This window comes from Moschus berezovskii, chromosome 10 (assembly GCF_049115385.1).
Source record: "Moschus berezovskii isolate FMDL1 chromosome 10, NW_MosBer_1.0, whole genome shotgun sequence".
NCBI classification, from domain to species: domain Eukaryota; kingdom Metazoa; phylum Chordata; class Mammalia; order Artiodactyla; family Moschidae; genus Moschus; species Moschus berezovskii.
The window spans coordinates 63,180,768-63,207,520 of NC_142469.1; the positions used below are offsets into that span (position 1 = coordinate 63,180,768).

At 36.5% G+C, this 26,753-nt stretch overlaps 1 protein-coding gene across 2 annotated transcripts in view; it reads left to right on the forward strand.

Moving 5' to 3' along the window:
- The window catches only part of EPHA7 (EPH receptor A7), a 219,254-nt gene extending 200,351 nt beyond the window's left edge, over positions 1 to 18,903 (forward strand). For both annotated transcript variants that reach the window (XM_055433213.2, XM_055433215.2), the window contains exons 15-17: positions 8,758 to 8,951; positions 10,174 to 10,329; positions 15,392 to 18,903. In XM_055433213.2, coding sequence (XP_055289188.2) covers positions 8,758 to 8,951; positions 10,174 to 10,329; positions 15,392 to 15,506 — 465 coding nt within the window. In that variant the 3' untranslated portion in view covers positions 15,507 to 18,903. The remainder of the gene's footprint in view (positions 1 to 8,757; positions 8,952 to 10,173; positions 10,330 to 15,391) is intronic.
- The last annotated feature ends 7,850 nt before the right edge of the window (positions 18,904 to 26,753 follow it).

Sequence of the window (26,753 nt, forward strand, 5' to 3'; positions counted from 1 at the left end):
TCATTGGAAGGACTGATGCTAAAGTTGAAACTGCAATACTTTGGCCACCTCATGCGATGAGTTGACTCACTGGAAAAGACTCTGATGCTAGGAAAGGTTGGGGGCGGGAGGAGAAGGGGACAACCGAGAATGAGATGGCTTGATGGCATCACCGACTCTGTGGACATGAGTTTGAGTGAACTCTGGGAGTTGGGGATGGACAGGGAGGCCTGGCGTGCTGTGATTCATGGGGTCGTGGAGAGTCGGACACGACTGAGTGACTGAACTAACTGAGTAAGTGTAAAATCTAGGAAGGTACCCAGCATTGAACTAGAAATATGGAGAAGACCTTGGTTCAGAGCTGAGGAGAGAATTCACCAAGGGAACACTTTGGAAAGTACAGAAACAAAGGCTTAGTGAAGTGTATGTGGACCAACTAAGTAGAGTCACTCTCCTATAACAGTGATCTGAAATGAAGATTGTATGTATGTGCTAAGTCACTTCAGTTCAGTTCAGTTCAGTTCAGTCGCTCAGTCGTGTCCGACTCTCCGCGACCCCATGAATCACAGCACGCCAGGCCTCCCTGTCCATCACCAACTCCCGGAGTACACTCAAACTCATGTCCACAGAGTCGGTGATGCCATCCAGCCATCTCATTCTCCGTCGTCCCCTTCTCCTCCCGCCCCCAACCTTTCCCAGCATCAGAGTCTTTTCCAGTGAGTCAACTCGTCGCATGAGGTGGCCAACACTTCAGTCATGTCCAAATCTGTGACCCTGTGAACTCTGTCCATGGGATTCTCCAGGCAAGAATACTGGAGTGGGTTGCCATGCCCTCTTTCCGGGGATCTTCCCAAAGCAGAGATTGAACCTGCATCTCTTAAGTGTCTTGAATTTTCAGGCAGGTTCTTTACCTCGAGCTCCACCTGGGAAGCCCCTGAAATGAAGATTAGGTTGGGGCAAATTGACAAAAAAGTGTTTTAAGGAGTTTGGAAATGATAAACATGCATGCTCTTGAATAGAATAAAAAGAAAAAAAAGTGGTGCTTGAAGAAAGTCTATATTACCATTGAGAAGAAGCATGTGACAAGCAAACCAGTTTGAAGTACTGAATTCTTGAGATATTATAAACATGCGTAACAATAGAAGCTGACTAAGGTTAAAACTGAGTTATTTTTCAAATAGATCATAATCATTGTTATATAAAATTAGTATCCTTTTTTTTTTTTTTTAGAATTTTCCCTATCAAGTTCCTATGTTTCTTAAAACTAGTAAGTTATTTTTAGACAACTAAAATCAGATTGTTTGTTGGAAAGGTGATTTTCAGTACTTTTTTAAACAAATTTCTGCGTTGACTAAAAAATTCACAGCCAAAAGAAGGAGAGGTTTGAAAAAATAATTTACTATTTTGAGTTGAATAATGACATAAAACTTTTTTATTGGGGGTTTCTTTTTTTTTTGGTTTTGGTTTTTTGAAGATAAAAGTCTGAATGATGAGTCCGTTTGGCAGAGGCATAGTTGTTAATATTTGACAGGTCTCAGTGTCAAAGATTTCATGGACTGTCAGAATGTGGGCAAACAAATCCTTGGGGCAGAGAAAGAGAAATATTTACATTCCCTAGACACTCGGTAGAGTTTCATTTCTTTTGACACCTTCCTTCTGTACTAGATTCAAACATAAAGGAATGACAGAAATATAAGATAACTTTAAATTTAAAGTTCACTTAACTTCTAAAAACAAATAATAGAAATGGTTAAGAAAAAAATAAATATCTTCTATTTTAGTTTTTAGAATTCACATTGTTTGTTTTTCTTGAAAATTAAATATCATGAATATATATTTTGTCTATCAAGTGTTAGTATTTTTACTGATCAAATGAAATTTTAAGAATACAGTGTTTAATTCTGTCCTGGAACATTAAGCACCATCTTTCTTCTTTTTTTTCAATTGCAGAGGTCTGAATTATTAAATTATTAAATTTAAACACAAGAGATTACCTACACAGTTCAGGTTTTATAGTGACATTAATACTAACATTCTTCTTAAAGGATAATATTATTTTATACTTATGTTAAACTGCTATTTGAGCAATTATATATTTCATTTTCAATATACAAACGGTGGAACAAACTGGAATTTTAAATTATGAATTCTACTGTAGTAAAAATAATTCTCTAGAGAAAGCTTTTTTACTTGGAGTCTCCAGGTAGGAGACTGTGGAGAGACTTAAATGATCTACCAACTCCCCGATGTCTCTGGAAATTCTCTGTTTATATGACTTTATTTTATTTTTCTGAAAATTATGCTTTTATCAATTCTTCAGAGATATTAATATTTTAAAGATTAGATTGATTGCAAGAATTAAATCACTTTATGTGATTTAAATTTAGTTGCTAGAAATTTGTCATGGATTTTATAAAACCCTCAAATTTTCAAATATCTTGATAAATCAAGACCTAAGTTGATAATTAAGTTTGTCAGGAACTCCACAAAACTCTGGGCTGAAAACTAAATAAAGTGAGATTTCTGTGGATACTCTGAAGAAATCTAAAAGGGGCACTCCTTATTAGTAGGGGGTTTCCCAGGTGACACTAGTGGTAAAGAATCCACCTGCCAATGCAGGAGATGCAAGAGATATGGGTTCGATCCCTGGGTCGGGAAGATCCCCCTCCCCCCCCAGAGGAGCCTGGCAGGCTACAGTCCATGGGGTCACTGAGAGTCTGACATAAATAAAGTGACTGAGCACACAGTCCCTTAGTATCCATAGGACATTGGATCCAGAACCCTGGCAGACACTAAAATCTGCGAATACTCAAGTCGCTTATATAAAATGACATTGTTTTTGCACTCAACTTGTGAACACCCTCCTGTATACTTTAAATTACCTCCAGATTACTTACGATGCCTAATACAATATAAATATTATGTAAATAGGTATAAAGACAATGTAAATGATGTACAAATAGTAACTGGCATGTGGCAGATTCAAGTTTTGCTTTCTGGAATGTTCTGATTTTCCTTTTTCTTTTTGAGTATTTTTACCCATGGATGCAGAATCTGAAGATGCAGAGTCTCAGAATATGGAGGGCAACTGTATTGTAAAATCAGTGAGGTAGACAGTTGCCAGGGGGCTTTGGCCACAATCTACACAGGGGAATGAACAAGACCATCTAGGGAAAAAATGATATGCTTATGTATGAAGATACCTAACCCAAATAGATTTATCACAGGATTACTGCTCGTTGTTTTTTCATGTGCCCATAACGTCCATGAGTTTTAACTGCAATAGAAACAGAATCTAGGCATTTGCAATTAAAGTCAAGAGAATAGGCTCTCCCACACATCCCTAGCTTTCATTCTTCTAAAAACCTGTAGGTGGTTAGCCCTTTTCATTAATGACTTTTCTAAGAACATCCATATGTGTATAAATGCAGTCAAATATAAAAAGTAATACACAAATTGGAAATACTTACCCTTGGTATTCACAGAAGCTTTTAATTGAATTTATGTCTTAATTCACATGGGCTTCCCTGATAGCTCAGCTGGTAAAGAATCCGCCTGCAATGCAGGAGACCCCAGTTCGAGTCCTGTGTCAGGAAGATCCTCTGGAGAAGGGATGGGCTACCCACTCCAGTTCTTGTGTTTCCCTGGTAGCTTAGCTGGTAAAGAATCTGCCTGAAATGTGGGAGATCTCGGTCCAATCCCTGGGTTGGGAAGATCCCCTGGAGAAGGGAATGGCTACCCACTCCGGTGTTCTGGCCTGGAGAATTTCATGGACTGTATAGTCCATGGTGTCGCAAAGAGCTGGACATGATTGCATGACTTTCACTTCACTTTTATGTCTTAGTTCAAATGTAATTTTCATAGTCAAATTTTGAAATTTTAAAATTCTTATTCTATGGATTATATTTTTATTTTTCTGTTTATCGTATTCCACAAAATTGTTTCTTCTTATTTCAAGGTAGGCCAATACACCATTAGTTTTACTGGTAGGAGTCATAAGGATAAATAAAAGATTAAGCTTTCATAAAGATAGGAGACATAAAGGTAATTCCTTAAAATGGTCCATGAAAAGACATGTAAAAGCTTTGAAAACATAATATGCTTCTAACTAAATTTATTCTCAACTAAATTGTGAGCCCTCAACTTTTCATTTTAAAAGTTATGACTGATTTATTACTTTGATTTGTTTTATATTATGATAGAAAAAAAGTGTAGATTTTTTGGTAAAACTTTGTCGTAATTCTGTATGTGGGGTCCAAATATTTCATTGCATAAAATATGAGTCATGTTTTTATGAGGTTAATGAGATGAAAATTGACACAACAAGAGAACAGAAGCCAATCATGTTATATCGTATTTTGAGTTATTACATGCCCATTATCATGGGGTCTGTCCATGCTCCTTTTTCCCTTAATTACAATGGTTATATTTTAGTAATAATACTGAAATACATCTCGGCAAGCAAATGAGTTTGTTTTCCTAGTATTTCTTTACATCTGGAATAAAGAAGTATCCCCTGATGGATAAGTAAGTGTTCCTTTACAATGTCATTTATCCTGGTCACTTCATATTTTTCCAGGAATGATCTAGAATTAGAAATTGCTGTCAATGTGTTTCTTTTGTTCTTTGACTCTTATTAGAATACTAAGACAAGATCTAGACAGGCAAATCCAAGGGGGTTCTAGTAATTTTACAAAAAAGTTGCTTCAAATGAATTCCATGGATAATTACAAAATACTTTAAAAAGTGTAGGATCAGGGATCTTAGTGTGTGTTTTTTGCTGTTCCCGAGAATATGTAACTGTTTGCAACAGTGCACTTTTTGTTTTCCCAGTTGGAAATATAAGCAGCTCTTAACAGCATCAGCTCTTGTCAGACAGCCTATGTTAAATTCTGTCGCTTCTACTAACAGCTCTATGATGTTTTCCGTGCTTAACTTCTCAGTGCCTCTAATTCTTTGTCTCTGGAATCAGTATAGTAATACTTTCCTAATAAGGTTTCTGTAAAGATTGAATGAGATAATTAAAACAGCGCTAATCATATATTAAGTATTCAATAAATATTTACTATGATTCTTGTATCCTTAAAAGATAAGTTGTTTTTCTGGCAGGCTAACCAAATAAAACCTGCAGAGCCTCAAAACTTCAGTCCTACCTGAATCATCATCCCATGAGGTGGGTTTATCTTCAACAGGCTTACCTTGAATTATGACAAAACTGCCTTCCCACTGGTTCAGCAGTAAAGAATCTGCCTTCCAATGCAGGAGATGCAGGTTCGATCTCTGAGTTAGGAAAATCCCCTGGAGAAGGAAATGGCAATGACAACCCAATCCAGTATTCTTGCCTGGGAAATCCCATGGACAGAAAAGCTTGGCAGGCTACAGTCCGTGGGGTCTCAAAAGAGTCAGATACAACTTACTGACTGGACAGCAACAACATGTTGTATAGAGGCCAAGGTTCCCAGCACACATCTCTGGTGCCTCTGTAGGTAGGAGCATAATTGTTAATGGGAACTTTAGGGTCCCTAAATCTATTGCCAGTTGAGAGCATCTCTTATTTTAAATGTTCTATTTTGCTGCTGCTCCTTTAAAAATGTGTAAACCACTGTGTTTCTGAGAGCTAGAAGTTTCATTTTGTATTGATAAATGTTCTGTTATAATAATAGGCATTGTCAAATTTCTGTAATGCAGTAGGATAACTACAGAAGCTCATTAACTCTTTCATTCCTGTGAGAGTTATTTAATAGGACTCTACATTATTCATTGGCACAAAGATTTTAAAACTATATTGTGCTCAAAGCCAAAGAATTCTAATTGGAGAGCTATTGAAGAGTATTATGTTAAGAGAATCATGGTAAGGTTTAGATGTACTTTTAAAAGATTATTTAGAGGGAAGTAAGAAATGAAAGATTTTTCTACTTGCTTTGTTCTTTTCAGGACTTCTGAGAATAAATCTACAAATGGGAAATAGGAGGTGGTAGAAAATGATAAACACTGCCCCAATCTTATGAGTCTGGGGATAAAGTCCTGTGAATTCAGAAAAATACTGTATATATTCAAATACAAGCAACCTCAAATATGAGGAAAACCACTCTTCCCAGTAAAAAAAAATGCTCCCCTCCCCAGTTGTTTGTTATTGGTCATTTTAAATATATAAAGTTTGCTAGTTATTTACTTATTCACAACTTGAGCCACTGTTTAAATAACTTAATCCAGCTTTCCAAAGCACATTATTTTTACTTTTATCTAACTTGTTTAACATAGAGCAGTTTTGAATCCTAGAACAGTGATGTCCCTGGAGTATTATACAAAGCCACATGAAATTCTTTACATTTAAAAGTGTTTTTTTTTTTAATTGAATTCCTCCTACAGTTAAATATTTGTGATCTTTGCAGAGTTCCCATGTGTGTATGCTTTCTAGTGTGCTTTCTAAAAGGATATTTTACAGGAATTTTTGCAATGATATCCGGCATTTGTAGTTATAGAGTCATAAACAGGAAAAAATTTTAAATTCAGTCATAAGACTTTCATTAGCATTCAGTATCAATACTGATTAAAGTGACTAAAGGCCAAGGTGTTTTCTCCATAGCTTTTATTCAAAATAAAGCACTAAAGGAAAAATCCCATAATGTGATATTTTGTAAAGACCATCACATAACTATGGGAAAATGGCTCCATTGCTACAAATATACATATATATATGTATATTTTTTCTGTGTATTCTATTCTAATCTATTACATTTGTGGTATTTTCTATAATACTTTCTCCTATCCCTCCAATACCAATTTAATGAAACAAATATAAGGTAACATTTTAAAAATTGCTGTTTGCAAAATTAATAATAATCTTTAGGGTAAATCATATTTAAAACAAAAATACATAATCAGAATTAATTTACACTAACCCACTAACCTAATTTTCAGAATAAAGCCATTTCCAATTACTGCACTGTACGAGATCCATATTGTTGTTGTTTAGTTGCCAAGTAGTGTCCGACACTTTGAGACTCCGTGGACAGTAGGCCACCAGGCTTCTCTGTCCATGGGATTCTTCTCCAGGCAAGAGAAATGGAGTGGGTTGCCGTTTCCTTCTCGAGGGGATCTTCCCGACCCAGGGATTGAACCCGTGTCTCCTGCAGGCAAATTCTTTACCATTGAGCCACCAAGGAACCCCCAGAAGGTTGCAGAGAGATCCATATACATATATGAAAAAATGCTTCTATCATTTGAATATATTGTATTTAGGAAGTAATATCATCAGAAAGTGGTCACTAATTGGGTATACATATAAGAAAGTCTAGATTGTTCTCACTTCAGCTTTTCTGGACCTACCACCTAGTGATCAGGGGAGAATTTGGGCTGAAGATTTTATATTTATGAAAACTTTCAAAAAGTACTGTAATTAAGTTTATCTCTTTAACTTTTAAACTGTATCAATTTGCATGTATAAATTTCCCTTAAAGAAAAGTGAACACTGTGGTTCTTATACTAAGGATTTTCTCGAAAAATTGTTGATGCTAGCTACTTTGCTTATTCCATCTTACAACCTCTTATATTTAAATGTGCTATTTTTGAATGTCAGCAAGCATCTGAAGGATGTATTTCCCTTCAAACAATAAGTTCATCAACATTTCTTAAAGCCGGCTTTTGTCTGCCTACTTTAGTCCTATTTTCTTAAAAAACTCAGGGTTACCTCTTTTATTTTTTCAGAGTCATTTTTTCCCCTACATTTCTACTACTCTTATGTTAGCATGGAAAGATTAGATAATCCCCCTTGAATAATATTTTGATTTTTTACAAGTCCTTATTTTGTTTTTATTTTTCTTGTTGCCTTCCTATTATTTTCCCTGTGCTGCTCAGATTTGTGACAATTTCTGATTTAAAATCTATTTGCTTTCCACGTAAACAAAAAAACCAAGTCTAAATAAATAATCTTTGGACTGATTGCCATGCACAATGTTTATGAAGGCTTATTTTGTACTACCATTCAAAGCTTCTTAAGTTGTTATTAGGTATAAATAGACAGTAATGTGCTGATGAAGTTGAACAGCCAGGCTATCTGAGTGGGCAAACTCTGATTTGTAACCTTTCCCCATTTCCTGGTATAACCCTTTCTCTACTCTGTGCCCCAAGGGTGGTTTCAATCTGCCTGTTTGAGTTGAGAAGTGATCTAATAGCCTTATGAACAATACAAATCAGTTCTAGAACAAAACTGTATCTTGTAACACTATACCCTCCATAAGCATATGAGCTTCATATTATTTAAAATAATAGTGTGCTTGGAGCATTTTCAGTCATAGTACATTCACATATTTGGATGTCTTGTTGAAATAATATCATTTGAACTCTGCAGAAAGTGAAACTTTCAGGGCAGGACTACTTCTGGGTAACTCAGAACTTCTTTTTACAACTTGAGGAATTCATAAATGTACGGAAAAATGTGTACATGCACAGCAATATACAGTAAAATCATTCCATAACATCTTCCCTTTTGAAAACCTCTGGGATGACATTAAAATATTTTCCATCTGTTGCACCCTGGGTGAACTTAATTGCTGCTCCCTGTTGCTGAATTAACTAGTAAAATGTCATCATACCCTGAGCTTCATGCACCCCTTAACATGCTTAATATTCATGGATGTTTTGGAAAAAAAAAAGTAAGTCTTTCGCATAGCAGTGTGCTTTACTATTATCTGGATAAATCACTTTGCCTCCTGGGCAGTTCATTTTATTCTAGTTGAACCTCAGTCAGTAATATTTTAATATCATTTTGGCTATTAGGTTATAAAGGCAATAGAAGAAGGTTATCGTCTGCCAGCACCCATGGACTGCCCAGCCGGTCTTCACCAGCTGATGCTGGATTGTTGGCAGAAAGAACGTGCTGAAAGGCCAAAGTTTGAACAGATAGTTGGAATTCTAGACAAAATGATTCGAAACCCAAATAGTCTGAAGACACCCCTGGGAACATGTAGTAGGTAAGAAATAGCTAAGGAAATGAAATCTGGGCGAAATTCAAATATTCACATGAACCATTTATCTCCACAGCTCCCACACCAACAGCATATTGACATTTGTGTTAAATTATTCAGGTTCATATTAAATTTATTATTTTAATAAAAGTTATTTTTTTTTTCTTTTCAGATGATTAACTTAGTTAAATCAGTTTGAAAGAGACATTAATTTTTATTGCATTTTGAAAAATTTAGAATCAATATCACTGGTCATCATTTTAGAAAAATTTCTCAACTGGATGTTTGTGATTTAGTGGCATTTTACATTTTCAAACCATTGCTCTTACGTGTATTTTTATTGCTGTTGCGTTAGTTTATTATTATTATTATATCCATATTATCTGTTGGATTGTTTGGTTTCAAGTTTAATAGTAAAATGATTCCATGAAGTTAAATTTTATAAAGCTAATTCAATTCATGATTTAAGAGGTATGCTCATTAAAAAGAGCCTAACCACCCCATTTATGTTTTACATTTGGCTTGCTCCATGGTAAGGTAGATGAGTAGTTATTCAGCTCCAGTTGTCAGGTAAACCTGTTGCACTGTATCTGTAGTGTAGTCAAGCCCTTATGAAGGAGTATGAACTCACAAGGTGCTTACAAGAGTCCCATTAGTACAGTGGGTGCATTTTGTTCTCAAAAGCACCCTCTGAGAAAGTCTGTGTTTTCTTTGCACCCAGTTAGTTTCAGAGAAGCAGATTAATAAATATTTGCTGGTTACAAATATTGTTGGCTGTACTTTGAAAAATACTTGGAAGATACTATCTGCTAGTCATCATATCTAAATAAAATATAAATTTTGGAGTTAGTTTTTTTTCTTAATTTATTTCATTGATGTATAGTTCATTTACAGCGTTGTGTTCATTTCTGCCTTATAGCAAAGTGACTCAGTTATACAAGTATATACATTCTTTTTCATATTTGTTTCCATTATGATTTATCACAGGCTATTGAATATAGTTCCCTGTGCTATACAGTAGGACTTTGTTGCTTATCCATTTGGAGTTTGTAGTTATTGGCCAACCTTTACACGTTAGATTTTTATTAGCATATCTGTTTATTTGTTACTATAACATCAATTAAAATATGTAATTTTATTTCAAATATCCTTATTTTTCTGGGGACCAAGACATGCTTTCTTTAGTAGTTCATAGAAAAATTTGCTTTTCTGTTTTATTCTCACCCAGGCCAATAAGCCCTCTTTTGGATCAAAACACTCCTGATTTCACTACCTTCTGTTCAGTTGGAGAATGGCTACAAGCTATTAAGATGGAAAGATATAAAGATAACTTCACAGCAGCCGGCTACAACTCCCTTGAATCAGTGGCCAGGATGACTATTGAGTAAGCTTCAACTTCTAAAATTTTACTTGAGAATGTATCAGGTCAATTCAAGCATTATACATTAGGTCATCTTCCATCTATTAAAGACATATGAATCCCAAAAGCAGGAAAAAAATTATCTAAGTGCCTACCATGTCCCTGGCATTTTGATAATCAGACTTCTGAACATGTTATCTTTTTCAACCTTCATGGTGATAATTTTATTGTCAGTAGTTTTACACACAACAAGGCTAAGGCTCAGAGAATTTAAATATTTGCCCTAAACTGGCTCAATAGTAAGTGGTGTCTAACTTGTCTCCATAGTCAGTATTTTGCACATCACCCAATGAGATTTCCTCTTTTATTATTTAGATTCCTAGTCACTGGGGAAATTTTCTCCATTGCAAAAGAGAATTTTTTTTCACCATGTTTGTATCAAACATTAAAAAATCTCGAAGTTTCATTAAGTACATTATGAAATTCAGTATGATCACTTTCTGAGAAGTTCAAGGGAGCTTAATTCAATTAACCGTAATAAGAATTTAACTTAAGCTTTGAAAGTTATGTGATTGATTGACTCATTTGTTTAACTTGAATAATGATCTGATTAAAGAAAATTTGAAATTGCTATGAAGTGGAAGTAAAAAAGAACCAAATTTTTCTTTCCAGCCCCATCACTGATTATGTAGAAATACATTTAGTATCTCTGGACCTCAGCTACCGTGGCTGCAGCATAACTCTTGTGGGCAATGCAGTTCCTCTCAGTCAGTGTGTTTGAAAATGGGAAACAGTTATGAAGGTTCTATTAGCAGGATGCTATTTATATACTGTGTGAGAAGTGTTTCACATTTTTTCACATGAGAAGAAAGCCGGCAATAAATGCTGGAGAGGGTGTGGAGAAAAGGGAACCCTTTTACACTGTTGGTGGGAATGCAAGCTAGTACTGCCACTATGGAGAACAGTGTGGAGATTCCTCAAAAAACTGGAAATAGAACTGCCATATGACCCAACAATCCCACTTCTGGGCATACACACTGAGGAAACCAGAATTGAAAGAGACACATGTACCCCAATGTTCATCGCAGCACTGTTTATAATAGCCAGGCCACGGAAGCAACCTAGATGTCCATCAGCAGACGAATGGATCAGAAAGCTGTGGTACATATACACAACGGAGTATTAAAAATGAATACATTTGAATCAGTTCTAATGAGGTGGATGAAGCAAGCCTATTATACAGAGTGAAGTAAGCCAGAAAGAAAAACACCAATACAGTATACTAACACATATATATGGAATTTAGAAAGATGGTAACGATAATCCTGTATGCAAGACAGCAAAAGAGACACAGATGTATAGAACAGACTCTGTGGGAGAGGGTGAGGGTGGGATGAGTTGGGAGAATGGCATTGAAACATGTATATTATCATATGTGAAATGAATCACCAGTCCAGGTTCAATGCATGATACTGGATGCTCAGGGCTGGTGCACTGGGATGACCCAGAGGGATGGGATGGGAAGGGAGGTGGGAGGGGGATTCAAGATGGGGAACACATATACACCTGGGGCGGATTCATGTCAATGTATGGCAAAACCTTAGCCTTCAATTAAAATTAAAAAAAAAAGAATATCAATTCACTAAAAAAAAAGAGAGAAAAGAAAATAAAGTACAAGATAGACTAATGGATTTTAGCATGAAAAAAAAAAAAGAAGAAAGCCAGCAATCAGGTAGTCTTTCCTGGCATGTTAGGAAATGGCACATACATGAATTTTGGCATGTGCCTGCTCTCTTAGTTGGTTTTCTGCTAAGCACCATGTGGGTAGAGCTGATGTATTTACACCTGTCTCTTTAAAGCAGTCTACTCACCTGAAAAATGTGCTTCTCAAAGTCTTTTTAGACCATGTATAGGAAATACCACAGTACTCTACTGTTGCTATATTTTAACTACTTGTAGATACCTAAGTTCAGTCATTTGGCCTAGTAGGAGAGGTCTGTAGCACAGTCCATACACAGAAACAGCTGGCTTATGTCAAATTTAAACTATCAAACACAGGTATTGTACACTTTAAGGAATATTTTTTTCCCAAAATGTAGTCAAATGATTGAACTAAAGAATACAAGCAATAATATGCTCAGAATTACAACATGCTAAATAAACTCAGATAATACTTTGCTTGATCATTGGTGATTCTTGATCTGCTAGAACCAAAAAATGTTTCCATTCATACTGTATCCTATTTTAACAATTAAACGTTTTAAACTTCACATAGGCTTAAGAATACTACATTTCAAATAATATTTCCTAGAAATGGTATGGACCTAACAGAAGCAGAAGATATTAAGAAGAGGTGGCAAGAATACACAGAAGAACTGTACAAAAGATCTTCACGAGCAAGATAGTCATGATAACGTGACCACTGACCTAGAGCCAGACATCTTGGAATGTGAAGTCAACTGGGCCTTAGAAAGCATCACTACAAACAAAGCTAGTGGAGGTGATGGAATTCCAGTTGAGCTATTTCAAATCCTGAAAGATGATGCTGTGAAAGTGCTGCACTCAATATGCCAGCAAATTTGGAAAACTCAGCAGTGGCCACAGGACTGGAAAAGATCAGTCTTCATTCCAATCCCAAAGAAAGGCAATGCTAAAGAATGCTCAAACTACCGCACAATTGCACTCATCTCACACGCTAGTAAAGTCATGCTCAAAATTCTCCAAACCAGGCTTCAGCAATATGTGAACCGTGAACTCCCAGATGTTCAAGCAGGTTTTAGAAAAGGCAGAGGCACCAGAGATCAAATTGCCAACATCTGCTGGATCATGGAGAAAGCAAGAGAGTTCCAGAAAAACATCTATTTCTGCTTCATTGACTATGCCAAAGCCTTGACTGTGTGGATCACAATAAACTGTGGAACATTCTGAAAGAGATGGGCATACCAGACCCCCTGACCTGCCTCTTGAGAAACCTGTATGCAGGTCAGGAAGCAACAGTCAGAACTGGACATGGAACAACAGGCTGGTTCCAAATAGGAAAAGGAGTACGTCAAGGCTGTATATTGTCACCCTGCTTATTTAACTTCTATGCAGAGTACATCATGAGGAACGCTGGGCTGGAAGAAGCACAAGCTGGAATCAAGATTGCTGGGAGAAATATCAATCACCTCAGATATGCAGATGACACCACCCTTATGGCAGAAAGTGAAGAGGAACTCAAAAGCCTCTTGATGAAAGTGAAAGAGGAGAGTGAAAAGGTTGGCTTGAAGCTCAATATTCAGAAAACAAAGATCATGGCATCTGGTCCCATCACTTCATGGGAAATAGATGGAGAAACAGTGGAAACAGTGTCAGACTTTATTTTTTTATCTCTAAAATCACTGCAGATGCCGATTGCAGCCGGGAAATCAAAAGACGCTTACTCCTTGGAAGGAAAGTTATGACTAACCTAGATAGGATATTAAAAAGCAGAGACATTACTTTGCCAACCAAGGTCTATCTAGTCAAGGCTATGGTTTTTCCCGTGGTCATGTATGTATATGAGAGTTGGACTGTGAAGAAAGCTGATCGCCGAAGAATTGATGCTTTTGAACTGTGGTGTTGGAGAAGACTCTTGAGAGTCCCTTGTACTGCAGGGAGATCCAACCAGTCCATTCTAGAGGAGATCAATCCCGGGTGTTCATTGGAGGGACTGATGCTAAAGCTGAAACTGCAATACTTTGGCCACCTCATGCGACGAGTTGACTCACTGGAAAATACTCTGATGCTGGGGAAGGTTGGGGGCGGGAGGAGAAGGGGACGACAGAGGATGAGATGGCTGGATGGCATCACCGACTCGATGGACATGAGTTTGAGTGTACTCCGGGAGTTGGTGATGGACAGGGAGGCCTGGTGTGCTGTGATTCATGGGGTCGAAGAGAGTCGGACACACCTGAGCGACTGAACTGAACTGAACCTTACCTTATGGCTCAGCAGTAAAGAATCTGCCTGAAATTCAGGAAATGCAGGAGATGTGGGTTCCTTGGGTCAGGAAGATACCCTGGAGTAGGAAATGACAACCCACTCCAGTATTCTTGCCTGGAAAATCCCATGGACAGAGGAGCCTGACAGGCTACAGTCCATGGGGTCACAAAGAGTCAGACACGACTGAGCACAAACATATATATGACTTGACTTTAAGTTAATAATACCTTTAGGACTTTGATACTCTCTTTTCTTTTGAAAGCTGCCAAAATATGTTGTAATGTGAAAACCACAAGTTACAGAATAAGTTATACTATATGGCCCTATCTGTATACAACATTAATTGTGCATACATATATGCTTATGTACAACAAGAAAAAAATGTTGAGATACACACACACACACATACACACAAAGATACCATCCCAAGAGGCTCTGGGAAATGGAATATAGGATACTAGAAAAGAAACTTTTGCTTTATATTATTCTATAAAGACTTAAAATAAGGACAGGGAATTTAGGAAAAAATTTTTGTCCACAGCTGTACCTTGAATTTGTTGTGGGAACTCAGTTTCCCTATATTGAAAGTGAAGGGTTGAACTTTATGGTCCCTAAGTTTCTTTCAGTCCAAGAATTGTAAAATTTTACTTTTCTGTCATCAATTTGATTTTACTGATGTTGGGATTACCTTGTATTTGAGACATCCACAGTCAGAACCTTAGGGAATATATATTTAATTAGAATGACACTGGTTTTTTTTGTTTATTTTTAATTTTGTTCTCTTTTATTCCAAAGAGTACTACAGACTTGTAGTAAAAAAAAAAAAAAAAAACAGAATTAGGACTGTATAGAAGATAATTTCTTATATAAAAGGTCAAATCAGTTTAAAAATGACTTATCATTGACACATTGAGAGCCTGAGCAGTAGATTTTTACAAAGGAGAATGTGGATGCAGGTTGCCAATCCAACCCAGTGAAGGAATAGAATCCTAATATCCAAGGACTCTAAGATAAGATCCTGTTCCCCTAAAATAAACAGATTAATTAAAAAGTTAATGACAGTTGAGTAGGAAATAATATGTTTGTACGATAACTAACAATAAAATGCATTTGTCTTTTTCAGGGATGTGATGAGTTTAGGGATCACACTGGTGGGCCATCAAAAGAAAATCATGAGCAGCATTCAGACTATGAGGGCGCAAATGCTCCATTTACATGGAACTGGCATCCAAGTGTGATAAGCGTTTCTCCCTTATGAGGGAGATTATGGACCACAAGAGAACAGTACTGGCCTTCAGTATATGCATAGATTGCTGCTAGCAGACAGTTGATGTCCTGGGTCCTTCCTGCAGTGAACTGAAGATTTAAGAAGCACCTATAGACTTGAACTCCTAAGTGCCACCAGAATATATAAAAAGGGAATTTAGGATCCACCACCAGTGGCCAGGAAAACAGCAGTGACAATAAACAAAGTACTACCTGAAAAACATCCAAACACCTTGAGCTCTCTAACCTCCTTTTTATCTGATAGACTTTTTAAAATGTACATAAAGAATTTAAGAAAGAATATATTTGTCAAATAAAATCATGATCTTATTGTTAAAATCAATGAAATATTTTCCTTAAATATGTGGTTTCAGACTATTCCTTTTTAAAATCATTTGTGTTTATTCTTCATAAGGACTTTCTTTTAGAAAATTGTTTATAGCTTGGACCTTTTTAGTGTTAATCTATGACACATTACTACACTGGGTACCTTTGAAAGAATCTCAAATTTAAAAAGAAATAGCATGATTGAAGATATATCTGTCAGAACATTGGTATCCCTTTTATGTCATTTAATTTTGTTTAATCAGTGCTGTTTTGATATTGTTTGCTAATTGGCAGGTAGTTGAGAAAATGCAAGTTGCCAAGCTCTCTGATATTTTTTAAAAGAAATTTTTTTGTAAAGATCTGACAACACTATCTTTTCAATGAAAATAGCAATAATGATCCATAAATACTATAAGGCACTTTTGACAGATTGTTTATAGAGTGATTTTACTAGACAGAATTTAATAAACACTCAAATTGTAGGTTTATGATTATATAAAAAAAGATAAGTCACTTCATCTAAAGAATGTTGGTGAAGGCAAATCTCTGAAAGCAAGAACTATCCAGTGTTATCTAAAATTTAATCTGAGCACATCACGATTTTTTCAATATCAAAACATTTAGGAAATTTAGGAGAAATAGTTGGCATATATTTTATATCCTATTCTGTTTAATGCAGTCCAAACACTAAAGGGAAGAATTAAGTTTTATGTTAGAAATCTGAAGCATGATAAAAGGGGCAGTTCACAATTTTCACCTTTCAAAAACAAATTTTCTACACAGAATATCACCATTGCAGTTAAAAAAAAAAGTATTTTTATTTGTGAACACTGATGCAAGAAGTTTGTTTAATGAAAGAACTCTTTTTACCACATCAGGAAGAGGTGAAGGATCTGGCTTTTTTTAAAGCTTTATTTATTAAACCATGTTATTTGATTACTGTGTTAGAATTTCATAAGCAATAATTAAATGTGTCTTTATAGCTATTTCAGGAATGTATACCTATTGTGAGTAATGCTTTCAAAAGTTACGAAAATCATGAACTACCCCAGAATTGAACTGTTGTATTTCCAAAGAGAATTGGGCTGTTTATAATAATTATTTTAATAGAGAAAGATCCCAGGGATCGGTCATAATTGGTCTTGTTTGATAATGTGGGCACCCACAAACAAACAAATAACAGAAACTAAACCTGTAAATGTTCCTTTGTAAAACTTGTAAATTTTATTTATACTGTCTTGTTTTGTACACACATTTCTCTGTAGTGGGCTCTGAATACATTGAAAATGCACTATATTTTTCTATTTTACTTGCAGAGCATCACAAAAGAACAGGTATTTTCAGTGCTACATAATGTGTTTTCCCACATTTAGGACCAAAGATGGCTATAGAAAAACTCAAACTGATTGCTTCCCAAGCCCCTCCCCACCCCCTTTTTTTCCTTTTAAATCACTGTACAGTGTTATTTGATATTTTAATTTATTTTTTGATTGACTAGAAAAAATCATTTTAATTTCACTAAAATGTTTTTTGTCCCTAAGGAAAAATAATCTGTAAAATAATTTTAATTAGCGTAATACAGTCACCTAGACACTTCCATTTGTAATCTTTGTAATAGACTGTAAATATATTTTTGGAACTATAACACAATGTGCTTGAGGGTTATTTTTCAGTGTCTGCAGTGTATACAAGTGTTTATACTAAGTACAGCACTTTACAATTCTAATCAGTAGCATTGGCCTTTGTGAGAATGAGTGAAAGAGTTTGAGTGAGTGTTCTTAATTCCATTTGGATTCTAGACTCACTAATAATGAAGTTCTTTTCTTGTTCATAGCTTAAGGTGCTTATTTTTTCTATTAACTTAACAAAAAGCCATTCTAGAAATAGAAGACATAGTAGGGTACATGCAAATGGTGTCTTTCCTGCTTTTTTCTAGCACTAGATTTATAGTTGAGTAGTCTTTCTTGAGTAGAAGGGCAGAATAAAAGTTTTTTTGATTTTTTTTTCAAAAATAACTTTTTCCTTCAGCAATATACCTCATCTGCCTTAAATTTTTTACAGCTCTTTACAGGGAAAGGGAGAAGGGATGGGAAAGACACACAGCACAATAGGAAGGGTATGATGCATCACTCTCTCGTTGGTAGGTTTCTTTTTGCAGTCAACATTTTGATTTTTAAATACATGTATGTGAAACAGATATTCAGAGAAAAGTAATTAACCTTGTAATACTGATTGTAATACTGTCTTCCAGAAAGAGATGAAACGGTATAATGATAAGAATGTACAACTTGCACCTTGAAATCTTCTTCTTCTTTTTTTTTTTTTGATAAATTAGTGCTCAGGGGAGGAAGGGTAGAGAAAGCAAATGTCGGCAAGAGAACTCAAACATTATAAAAATGCAAAAGGAAACGGCCTCCTTGCTTTAACAGAGCCACCTTTTTTAGAATGCTGTCTTCACATGTGACTTGTGTTTTGCATTCAGGACTGAAATAAAAGTAACTTTTATTACATCTGGATCTAACATTTTCTCAGCAGTTGATCTGGGCCTTGTTTTCTAGGACTGGTGGTTTATGCTTGTCAGAGCACTCTGAGTTGAATCATATTGTATACTTATGTAATCTACATTAGCTAGTACTATTTAGGACGCTATTTTAATTGCTCCTCCTATCCGTGTTTTAAAGACAATTAAAATGGTGTAATTCACCTCTCTTTTTTTATTTAGGTAATGCTGATATTCTCCCTTTTGTTTCCTGAGTAGCCTGGAACTGTGCTACTCACTGATGTGCATGTTCAAATAAATTACTGATGTGTATTTTTTTGCTCTATGTAGAGAAATCATGGGGAACTCGGGGCGAGATGTGCTTTTTGTTGGTTGAATTTGTCCCTCCTTGCCTAAGAATTACTACAGGGGTCATCCTTTTATAAGGACAAACTGCTTTTGAACAGTGTCTTCAATGTATCAAGCACAAATAACTCTTTCTTCAACACGAATCATAAGTCTCTTTTTACCAGCTTACAATAATAAACGAGTCTATTAGACAATGTAAAGAAAATCCTGTCTCCAATCATTGGTGGATTCCTTTATGTCCCTTATGCATTCTTTATTTTTTTTACACATGAAAGGAGATGTTTAGAGTAAAGGTTTTATTGAAATATTTCAGGGGGCTAATCAGAATACAAGGAAATTAATATCCTTTGCATCTCCTCCTTCTGCACACAGACTTAATTCCACTCTAATTATTACAGAATAACAAGTTAAGACTATGTCTTCAAAGAGCTATACTATCAAATATTTTAATTAAAGCTCTTTTGTTCCTTATTGAATTTACAATGGCATGGTGCTAACAAGAATATTTGCATGGGAAAGGTAATGTTTTGTCATGGGACCCTGACAAATATACATTTAGTATCATGCAGCAACTTGGAGAGTCTCTGCGTTTAAGGTGCTGCAGGAGACAAACACAGAGTCCAGAGAAAATGGGAAAAGTAATCAATCTGGTTGTCTGATTGTTTATCAATGACACTGACAGTGATCAGACCAGCTTGCACCTGAAATGAAGAAAACTAAATCGTCCCTTTTCTCCAACATTACCATTGTAAGGTCTACAAACATTGAATAAATATCCAAACATATTTCAAAAAATGAGACTAGACAGATACCAGGTGATGTGCTATCACTAGTTATCACGCTCCTGATGGTGAGGCTCAGGGTAGGCTACCCTGAAATTGAAAGATAATTGTGAAGTCTTGGCTATCCCAACTCTTCAACAATCAAGGATGCACTTGCTTAGCTCACACAGTGATAATAACATAGCCTGAAATGTTGACTGGAAGTCAAATGATCTCTTAAAGTCCTGGATCCATAAGTGGTACAAAAATACACTATTCCACCAATACTCTTCTTTTCCTCCAAAAGAATAAATCCATTATGACGAATATACAAGTTCTGTTGCTAAATAAAAATCAGATTGTAATACTTTCAATAATCAGTAACAATTTTTTTCTTAAAGCATTTTTATCTCCTACTGTTACCCTTTGTTTCCTGCTATTGTTAGCTGCAATGAAAACTCAATACCAATTTCGAGAGGAATTTCTGAGAGAAATCAAAGAGGTGATCAAATTCTTAAATTCAAATCAAAACATTATAGCTACTGATATTAATAAATGATAAAAGACAGTGCATGGTGACTGCAGACATACAAGCTGCTCTGAAGGGAACAGCATGTTCTTGGCTTTATGGCCGTGGCCTTCAGTAGCCCCCACCCAACTGCTCTATTATCTAATTCATCACAGCACAGCTTGAAGACTATGAACAGGAGACTAAAATATTTCAGTAGGATGCTTCTGTAAGTCTCATTAGAGTGAAGTGCTGTAAGGGTTTTTTTTTTTTTTTTCAAGTTCAGTGATTGAATGTAATTAAATGTATAATTAAATAATAAAAGACCTCTTCTGATTGACCTTGAGGTTAAAATAAATGTAATTAATCGATCTAATTTAATTGGGCCTATTTTACAAAGTTTGGTAAGTAGCAATAAAGTAGCTCTAGTCTAGTATTCCATGGGTCTGTGACAGCACTAGAAATCCCTTAGGTATGGAACAGTAGTAGGGATTCTCAAATTTCAGGCATTTGATGATTTGGGGAGAGTAACAAGTGAGGGGTCTATTCCAAACTTCCACGAATAACAAAAGTTCCATAAGACGTACACTGTAACATATATTTCATTATTTTAGATATCCCAGGCTTGTACTACTGAAGATTATCTTTATTTTCCCTTTGAAGTTCATGGACTTTAATTACGGATATTTGTAGATTTTATATATAACTAAAGAAACACAGTATGTTTTTAATGAATGATTGATCGTAGATCTTAATTAAAGATGCTCAGAGGAAAAAACAAAGGAAGCATTTGTTTTTAAGTAATGCTGATTCTAGTTTAACAGAAGACAAACATTCACTGTTCAAGTCTCACCATTTCACTATGGAACCAAAACTAAATAAAATGAATGACTGGAAAACAAACTCGAGAAAAACAAATAGAGATAAATAAGCTTATGTAGGACTAGCATTCATACAGATCATAGTTTCTACATTTTGCAATTCACAGAAAGGAGGCAAACAACTCACATACTTTTTTAAAGTGACATGAATTTGCAGACACTTATTACACAGATGGTAAGACCTATAGCAAATCACAAGAGAAAATTCTAAAGTTAATCTGGTGTCCCTCTGTCAGTTAGCTAGAAATAAGCACTGTTAAGAGAAAACCAGATGAAATATGAGGCTAAAATGTCATCTTTCCATACGAAAGAGACCCACATCTTTCTTCAGCTCTGATATTTGCATACAATGTTTTAGGGATCTACTGGGCAGGGTATCTGCTGGTCATGTGTTACTGTAATTTCATGTTTCCACTTAAATTGTCACCACTTGCACGCTGAGCTCCAGGTGTATTCACTGGAACCCAACTTACAGAAACCACAGGAATCTGACTCTACAAACAAACCTACTTAGCTTGACCTGAGAAATAGGCTCCTGCGGCTATTTCAATGGCTGCACTCTTCATAAAGGAGCAAATACCTGTGAGCTTAGGTGTGATGCAGGGCCAGCAGAGAGGAGCAATTAAACCTCTTCTGATCTAATTGAAAAACAAAACCAGCAAACACCAAAGAATATCATCCTTCAGATTTGAAAAGGAGCAAGTAAGATATATATAAATTCAGGGATGGAAACTTCCCTGGGAGTCCTGTATGGTTAAGTCTTCACCTTCCAATGCAGGGGGAGCAAATCTGATCACCGATCAGGGAGCTAAAATTCCACATGCCTCATGGCCCAAAACCCGAAACATAAAAGCAAATATGCTTTTATAACAAACTCAATAAAGACTTTAAAGATGGTTCACTTTAAAAAAGAAAAAGAAAAAAGGCAGGGATGAACTGCAGGAAACCTGGAGAATCAGCTCAGAGAAGCTGAGTCTAATGGAAGAGGCAATAAAGACCTATTAGCAATTCTGACCAGAAAAAAAGGATGTGGTGGGAATGGAGTTTATAGAACCAAGGTCTGGCCATGATGCTTGAAGGATGAATTAATTATGCTCTATTTCTGAGTCAGAGCAATAGAATTGACTTCTTTGCTTCCATAGCTTTGCGCTACTTTTCTCACATTCTTTCTCCACTTTCCTACATAGGGGAATTCCCTCATTTCAACACACAACTCAGAAGCTGTTTTCTTCCAAGCCTTCACTGAACACCCAAGAACCAGAATTCTATCTTCTGTGTTTTGCTTCTGCTGGTGGTGCAGCGACTCCCCGACTGTGTTCTGTCAGATTTTGTATGTGTGTGTCTTTCTCACTAGAACAAGCATTCTTGGAGGGCAGAAGCCAAATGGAAATCTTTGCTTTGTGTCCTTTGGGACTCAGCTGTTTCTGGCACTTGGTAGACACTCTATAAATATTTTAGAATCCTTGAAGTGCAAATTAATTCAAATTGTTTTTTTTTTCTCAAAAGGTAGTGTGGATCAGGTGCTTTGAAGGATAAATGGGGTACAGTGAAGGTGGTAGTAAGACGGCTGTTGAGGGAGAAAACTAATTGCTCAGCACGGATGGATGCTTCTGTGATAGGCTAGGGCAGCAGGAAAGCCCAGGAGACAGAGCAACAGGGCACAGACATGGGGACCCAGGTGAAAAGGGGAGGCAGGGATGAGATAATTAGCAAACAAGACCAAACAGCAGCACCTTCCTGATGCTGAAAAGAGTAGGAGGTATCACTGGTTGTAAATAACCGAGAAAGATTAAAGAAGAATTTGAAATCAAGTAGAAGAAATTGGACTTGATGTGAGAAACGAGGAAGGGCTATTTACCAATACCTGGTTAGACGAGGCAAAGACATGATGAGAATGTTTTTTAAGGAACAGTAATCTGCAGAAAGATAGGAGCTGTGATTGTGACATTTTAAGATTAGACCTGCTGCTGCTAAGTCACTTCAGTCGTGTCCAACTCTGTGTGACCCCATAGACGGCAGCCCACCAGGCTCCCCCATCCCTGGGATTCTCCAGGCAAGAACACTGGAGTGGGTTGCCATTGCCTTCTCTGAAGATTAGACCTAGACAAGGGGAAAAGAATATTTTTTTTCTTCTGGAATGAAAAAGTCTACCACTCCAGCTCTCAACCTCGACTATATCAGTAATTCTATAGTTAAATAAAAATAGAATAAAGTGGGATTTTGTGGGCCAACAATGTGAGTCTGCTTACCATTTACAGCTGGAAGAGGCAGCGTAGTGTAGTGGGTGATGGCAGAGGGTTTGAATACAGGCCACTTGGGGCTAATTCTATCACTCTGTTTGTAATGCAAAGGACGCAATTTAATTTCTATGTTTCCTCTTCTGTGTTACCTGTGAAATGGTACTAAACATTAATATGCCCCCCTTCTAGAGTTGGTGCATTCATTAACTGATGCTTGGAAAGCACTTACAACAGGAATAAGTGCCCAGTACAGTTTAGCTCTTATTATTTCCCTGGGAAGTATTTTTGTCTACATTTCTATCTATTTAACACACATACAAACACACCATTGTGAATTCTGAAATAATTCACTTACAAATAAATTTTAGAGTTTAATTTTATATTTTCCTCCCAAATTTTATCCTTATCTTTTTTCTCAGTTCTCAAAAAAGGTGACTACTGATCATATCTCTCAACTCAGTACTCAGAGAGTCAAACTTCACTCATCTGGCCATAAACAATTATTCACTACCTCCAACTGATTTTAGCTCTCTGTTATCGCTGGAATCTAGCATCATTTTCACAGACACTGCCCTAAATTACGTTTTCATCATCTCTCACCTACACTAATGTTACATCCTCCAGTGTGTTTCTCTTTCTCTAATCCTTTTTAATTACGACCTTCAGAGTCATTTCTCTAACACGTATCTGATCATGTTTTCCTCCAGTTTAAAAGACTTTAATGGCCCCTTCTTGATCAGAGAAGTGAACTCAACTATATAACATAGCATCAACAGTTGGGATCCTGCCTTTTTGATCTTCACCATTATCCCTCCTGCTGGATTTCATAAACCACTTGTGATTTTGACATACAAAGTTCTTTCACACTCCCTGTCATTATGAGTTTTCTGAGAGAAGCAACTGAATGTATTTTATTCCTGTTAGTATCTACTGAGCCCATCACAGATTTAAAAACTGGTGGTAGATTCAATGCCTGTATCTTTAAAACAAATCCTGGGCAAAAATTGAAATTTGAGGAAAAATACACAAACCCCCTCAATTCATAATTGATATCACAATGTAATTTTATCACTTTTTATTCACCTTCTTTAATGACCAGAACACATATCTAGAGAGTACAGAATACACATCTAGAATCTACAAAACAGATTATGTTGTTAATAAGCAATGCATTCTAAATTATAATAGAAAGTTATATATCTATGTGTTTATGTGAAAATTTACATTTTCTGTTGTTTAAATATGTGCTTTAAATTTTATCCTTCATTGCTGCTTTTTAGAGAAGTGGTGAGGAGCAGTCCACATGACTTTATTTTGCCATCTGATCAAGGAGTCAGAAAACCTTCCCTCATTTTCCATTACCAAATGATGTTATTTAATATTTTACACTGTTTCTTTATCTGTCAGTGATATTGCCTCACAGATAGGAAGCAGAATTTTCGTGTAATTCACATTTCTATTCCAAAGCCTGGCACAGTTCCTAGCAACTTGCAGATTCCTAACAGCTGTGTGTTGAGTGGTTGAGAGTCATGTGATTCTCAAGCTCTTCATTGCCTCAAAAGAATCTAGTGTATTAGCAGTAGGTCTTAACCTAAGGCATGAAGACCACTCTACCAAACTGAATCATTCTCCTTCAATTGAAGTGTCTCATTTCAGTGTCACAGATGTTTCCAGATGCGGGGTTATGACATGCCTCATGCAATCTTCATCTTCATTGACCTGAGAGATATATGTAACCCCATCTGAAGACTCCAGTCCACAGTATCACAATCATCTACACACCTTGTCCACCATGTACTCCAAAACACATCAGCAACTGATGCGCACAACTTAATTTCTGATTGGAGAAAACATCATATTTATATTCCACTAACTGCTCACAAAGTTCTTTGACTGAAACACAGACATGGAATTGTAACTTCATTCCAAAACAGCATTCTGATTGTTTAAAATATTGCCACTCTCATACATCCCTTCTTCTCCTCATCTTTTTCTAAATAATCGAGCTAAAGATTTTACATATTTTCCTAGCCTTATAGCTACTCCTCTCCTTTAGCAAGAGGTCTATATGACCTTGGGGCTTCCCTGGTGGCTCAGAGGTTAAAGCGTTTGCCTCTAATGCGGGAGACCTGGGTTCGATACCTGGGTCGGGAAGATCCCCTGGAGAAGGAAATGGCAACCCACTCCAGTATTCTTACCTGGAGAATCCCATGGACGGAGAAGACTGGTAGGCTACAGTCCACGGGGTCGCATAGAGTCGGACACGACTGAGCGACGGGACGGACGGACGGACTATATGACCTTAGCACAAAGTGATATCATACTTAGTATTTAGCCTGTTTTCTTGACTTTAACATTCTTTTTAAATTAATTTTTATTGAAGTATAGTTGCTTTACAATGTTGTGTTTGACGTTAACATTCTTAAAATACATACCTTCACGCTTTACCATTTGTTTATGCGGGTTCTGGAATTCTCTGTTCATTTCAGTTCAGTCACTCAGTCATGTCCAACTCTTTGCAACCCCATGGACTGCAGCACACCAGGCTTCCCTATGCATCGCCAACTCCTGGAGCTTACTCAAACTCATGTCAACTGTCGGTGATGTCATCCAACAATCTCGTCCTCTGTCATCCCCTTCTCCTCCTGCCTTCAATTTTTCCCAGCATCAGGGTCTTTTCAAATGAGTCAGTTCTTCACATCAGGTGGCTAAAGTATTGGAGTTTCAGCTTCAGCACGAGTCCTTCCAATGAACATTCAGGACTGATTTCCTTTAGGATGGACTGGTTGGATCTCCTTGCTATTCATGGGACTCTCAAGTCTTCTCCAACATCACAGTTCAAAAGCATCAATTCTTCAGCACTCAGCTCTCTCTATAGTCCAACTCTCACATCCATACATGACTACTGGAAAAACCATAGTTTTGACTAGATAGACCTTTTTGGCAAAATAACGTTGCTGTTTTTTAATATGCTGCCTAGGTTGGTCATAACTTTCCTTCCAAGGAGTAAGCATCTTTTAATTTCATGGCTGCAGTCACCATTTGCAGTGATTTTGGAGCCCAAGAAAATAAAGTCTCTTGCTGTTTCCATTGTTTCTCCATCTATTTGCCATGAAGTGATGGGACCAGATGCCATGATCTTAGTTTTCTGAATATTGAGTTTTAAGCCAACTTTTTCACTCTTCTCTTTCAATTTCATCAAGAGACTCTTTAGTAGCTCTTCACTTTCTGCCATAAGGGTGATGTCATCTGCATATCTAAGGTTATTGTTATTTCTCCTGGCAATCTTGATTCCAGCTTGTGCTTCATCCAGCCCGGCATTTCTCAAGATGTACTCCACATATAAGTTAAATAATCAGGGTGACAATATACAGCCTTGACGTACCCCTTTCCCAATTTGGAACCAGCCTGTTATTCCATATCCAGTTCTAACTGTTGCTTCTTGACCTGAATACAGATTTCTCAGGAGGCAGGTCAGGTGGTCTGGTATTCCCATTTCTTTCAGAATTTTCCACAGTTTATTGTGATCCACACAGTCAAAGGCTTTGGCAGAGTCAATAAAGCATAATAGATGTTTTTCTGGAACTCTCTTGCTTTTTCGATGATCCAGAGGATGTTGGCAATTTGATGTCTGGTTCCTCTGCCTTTTCTAAA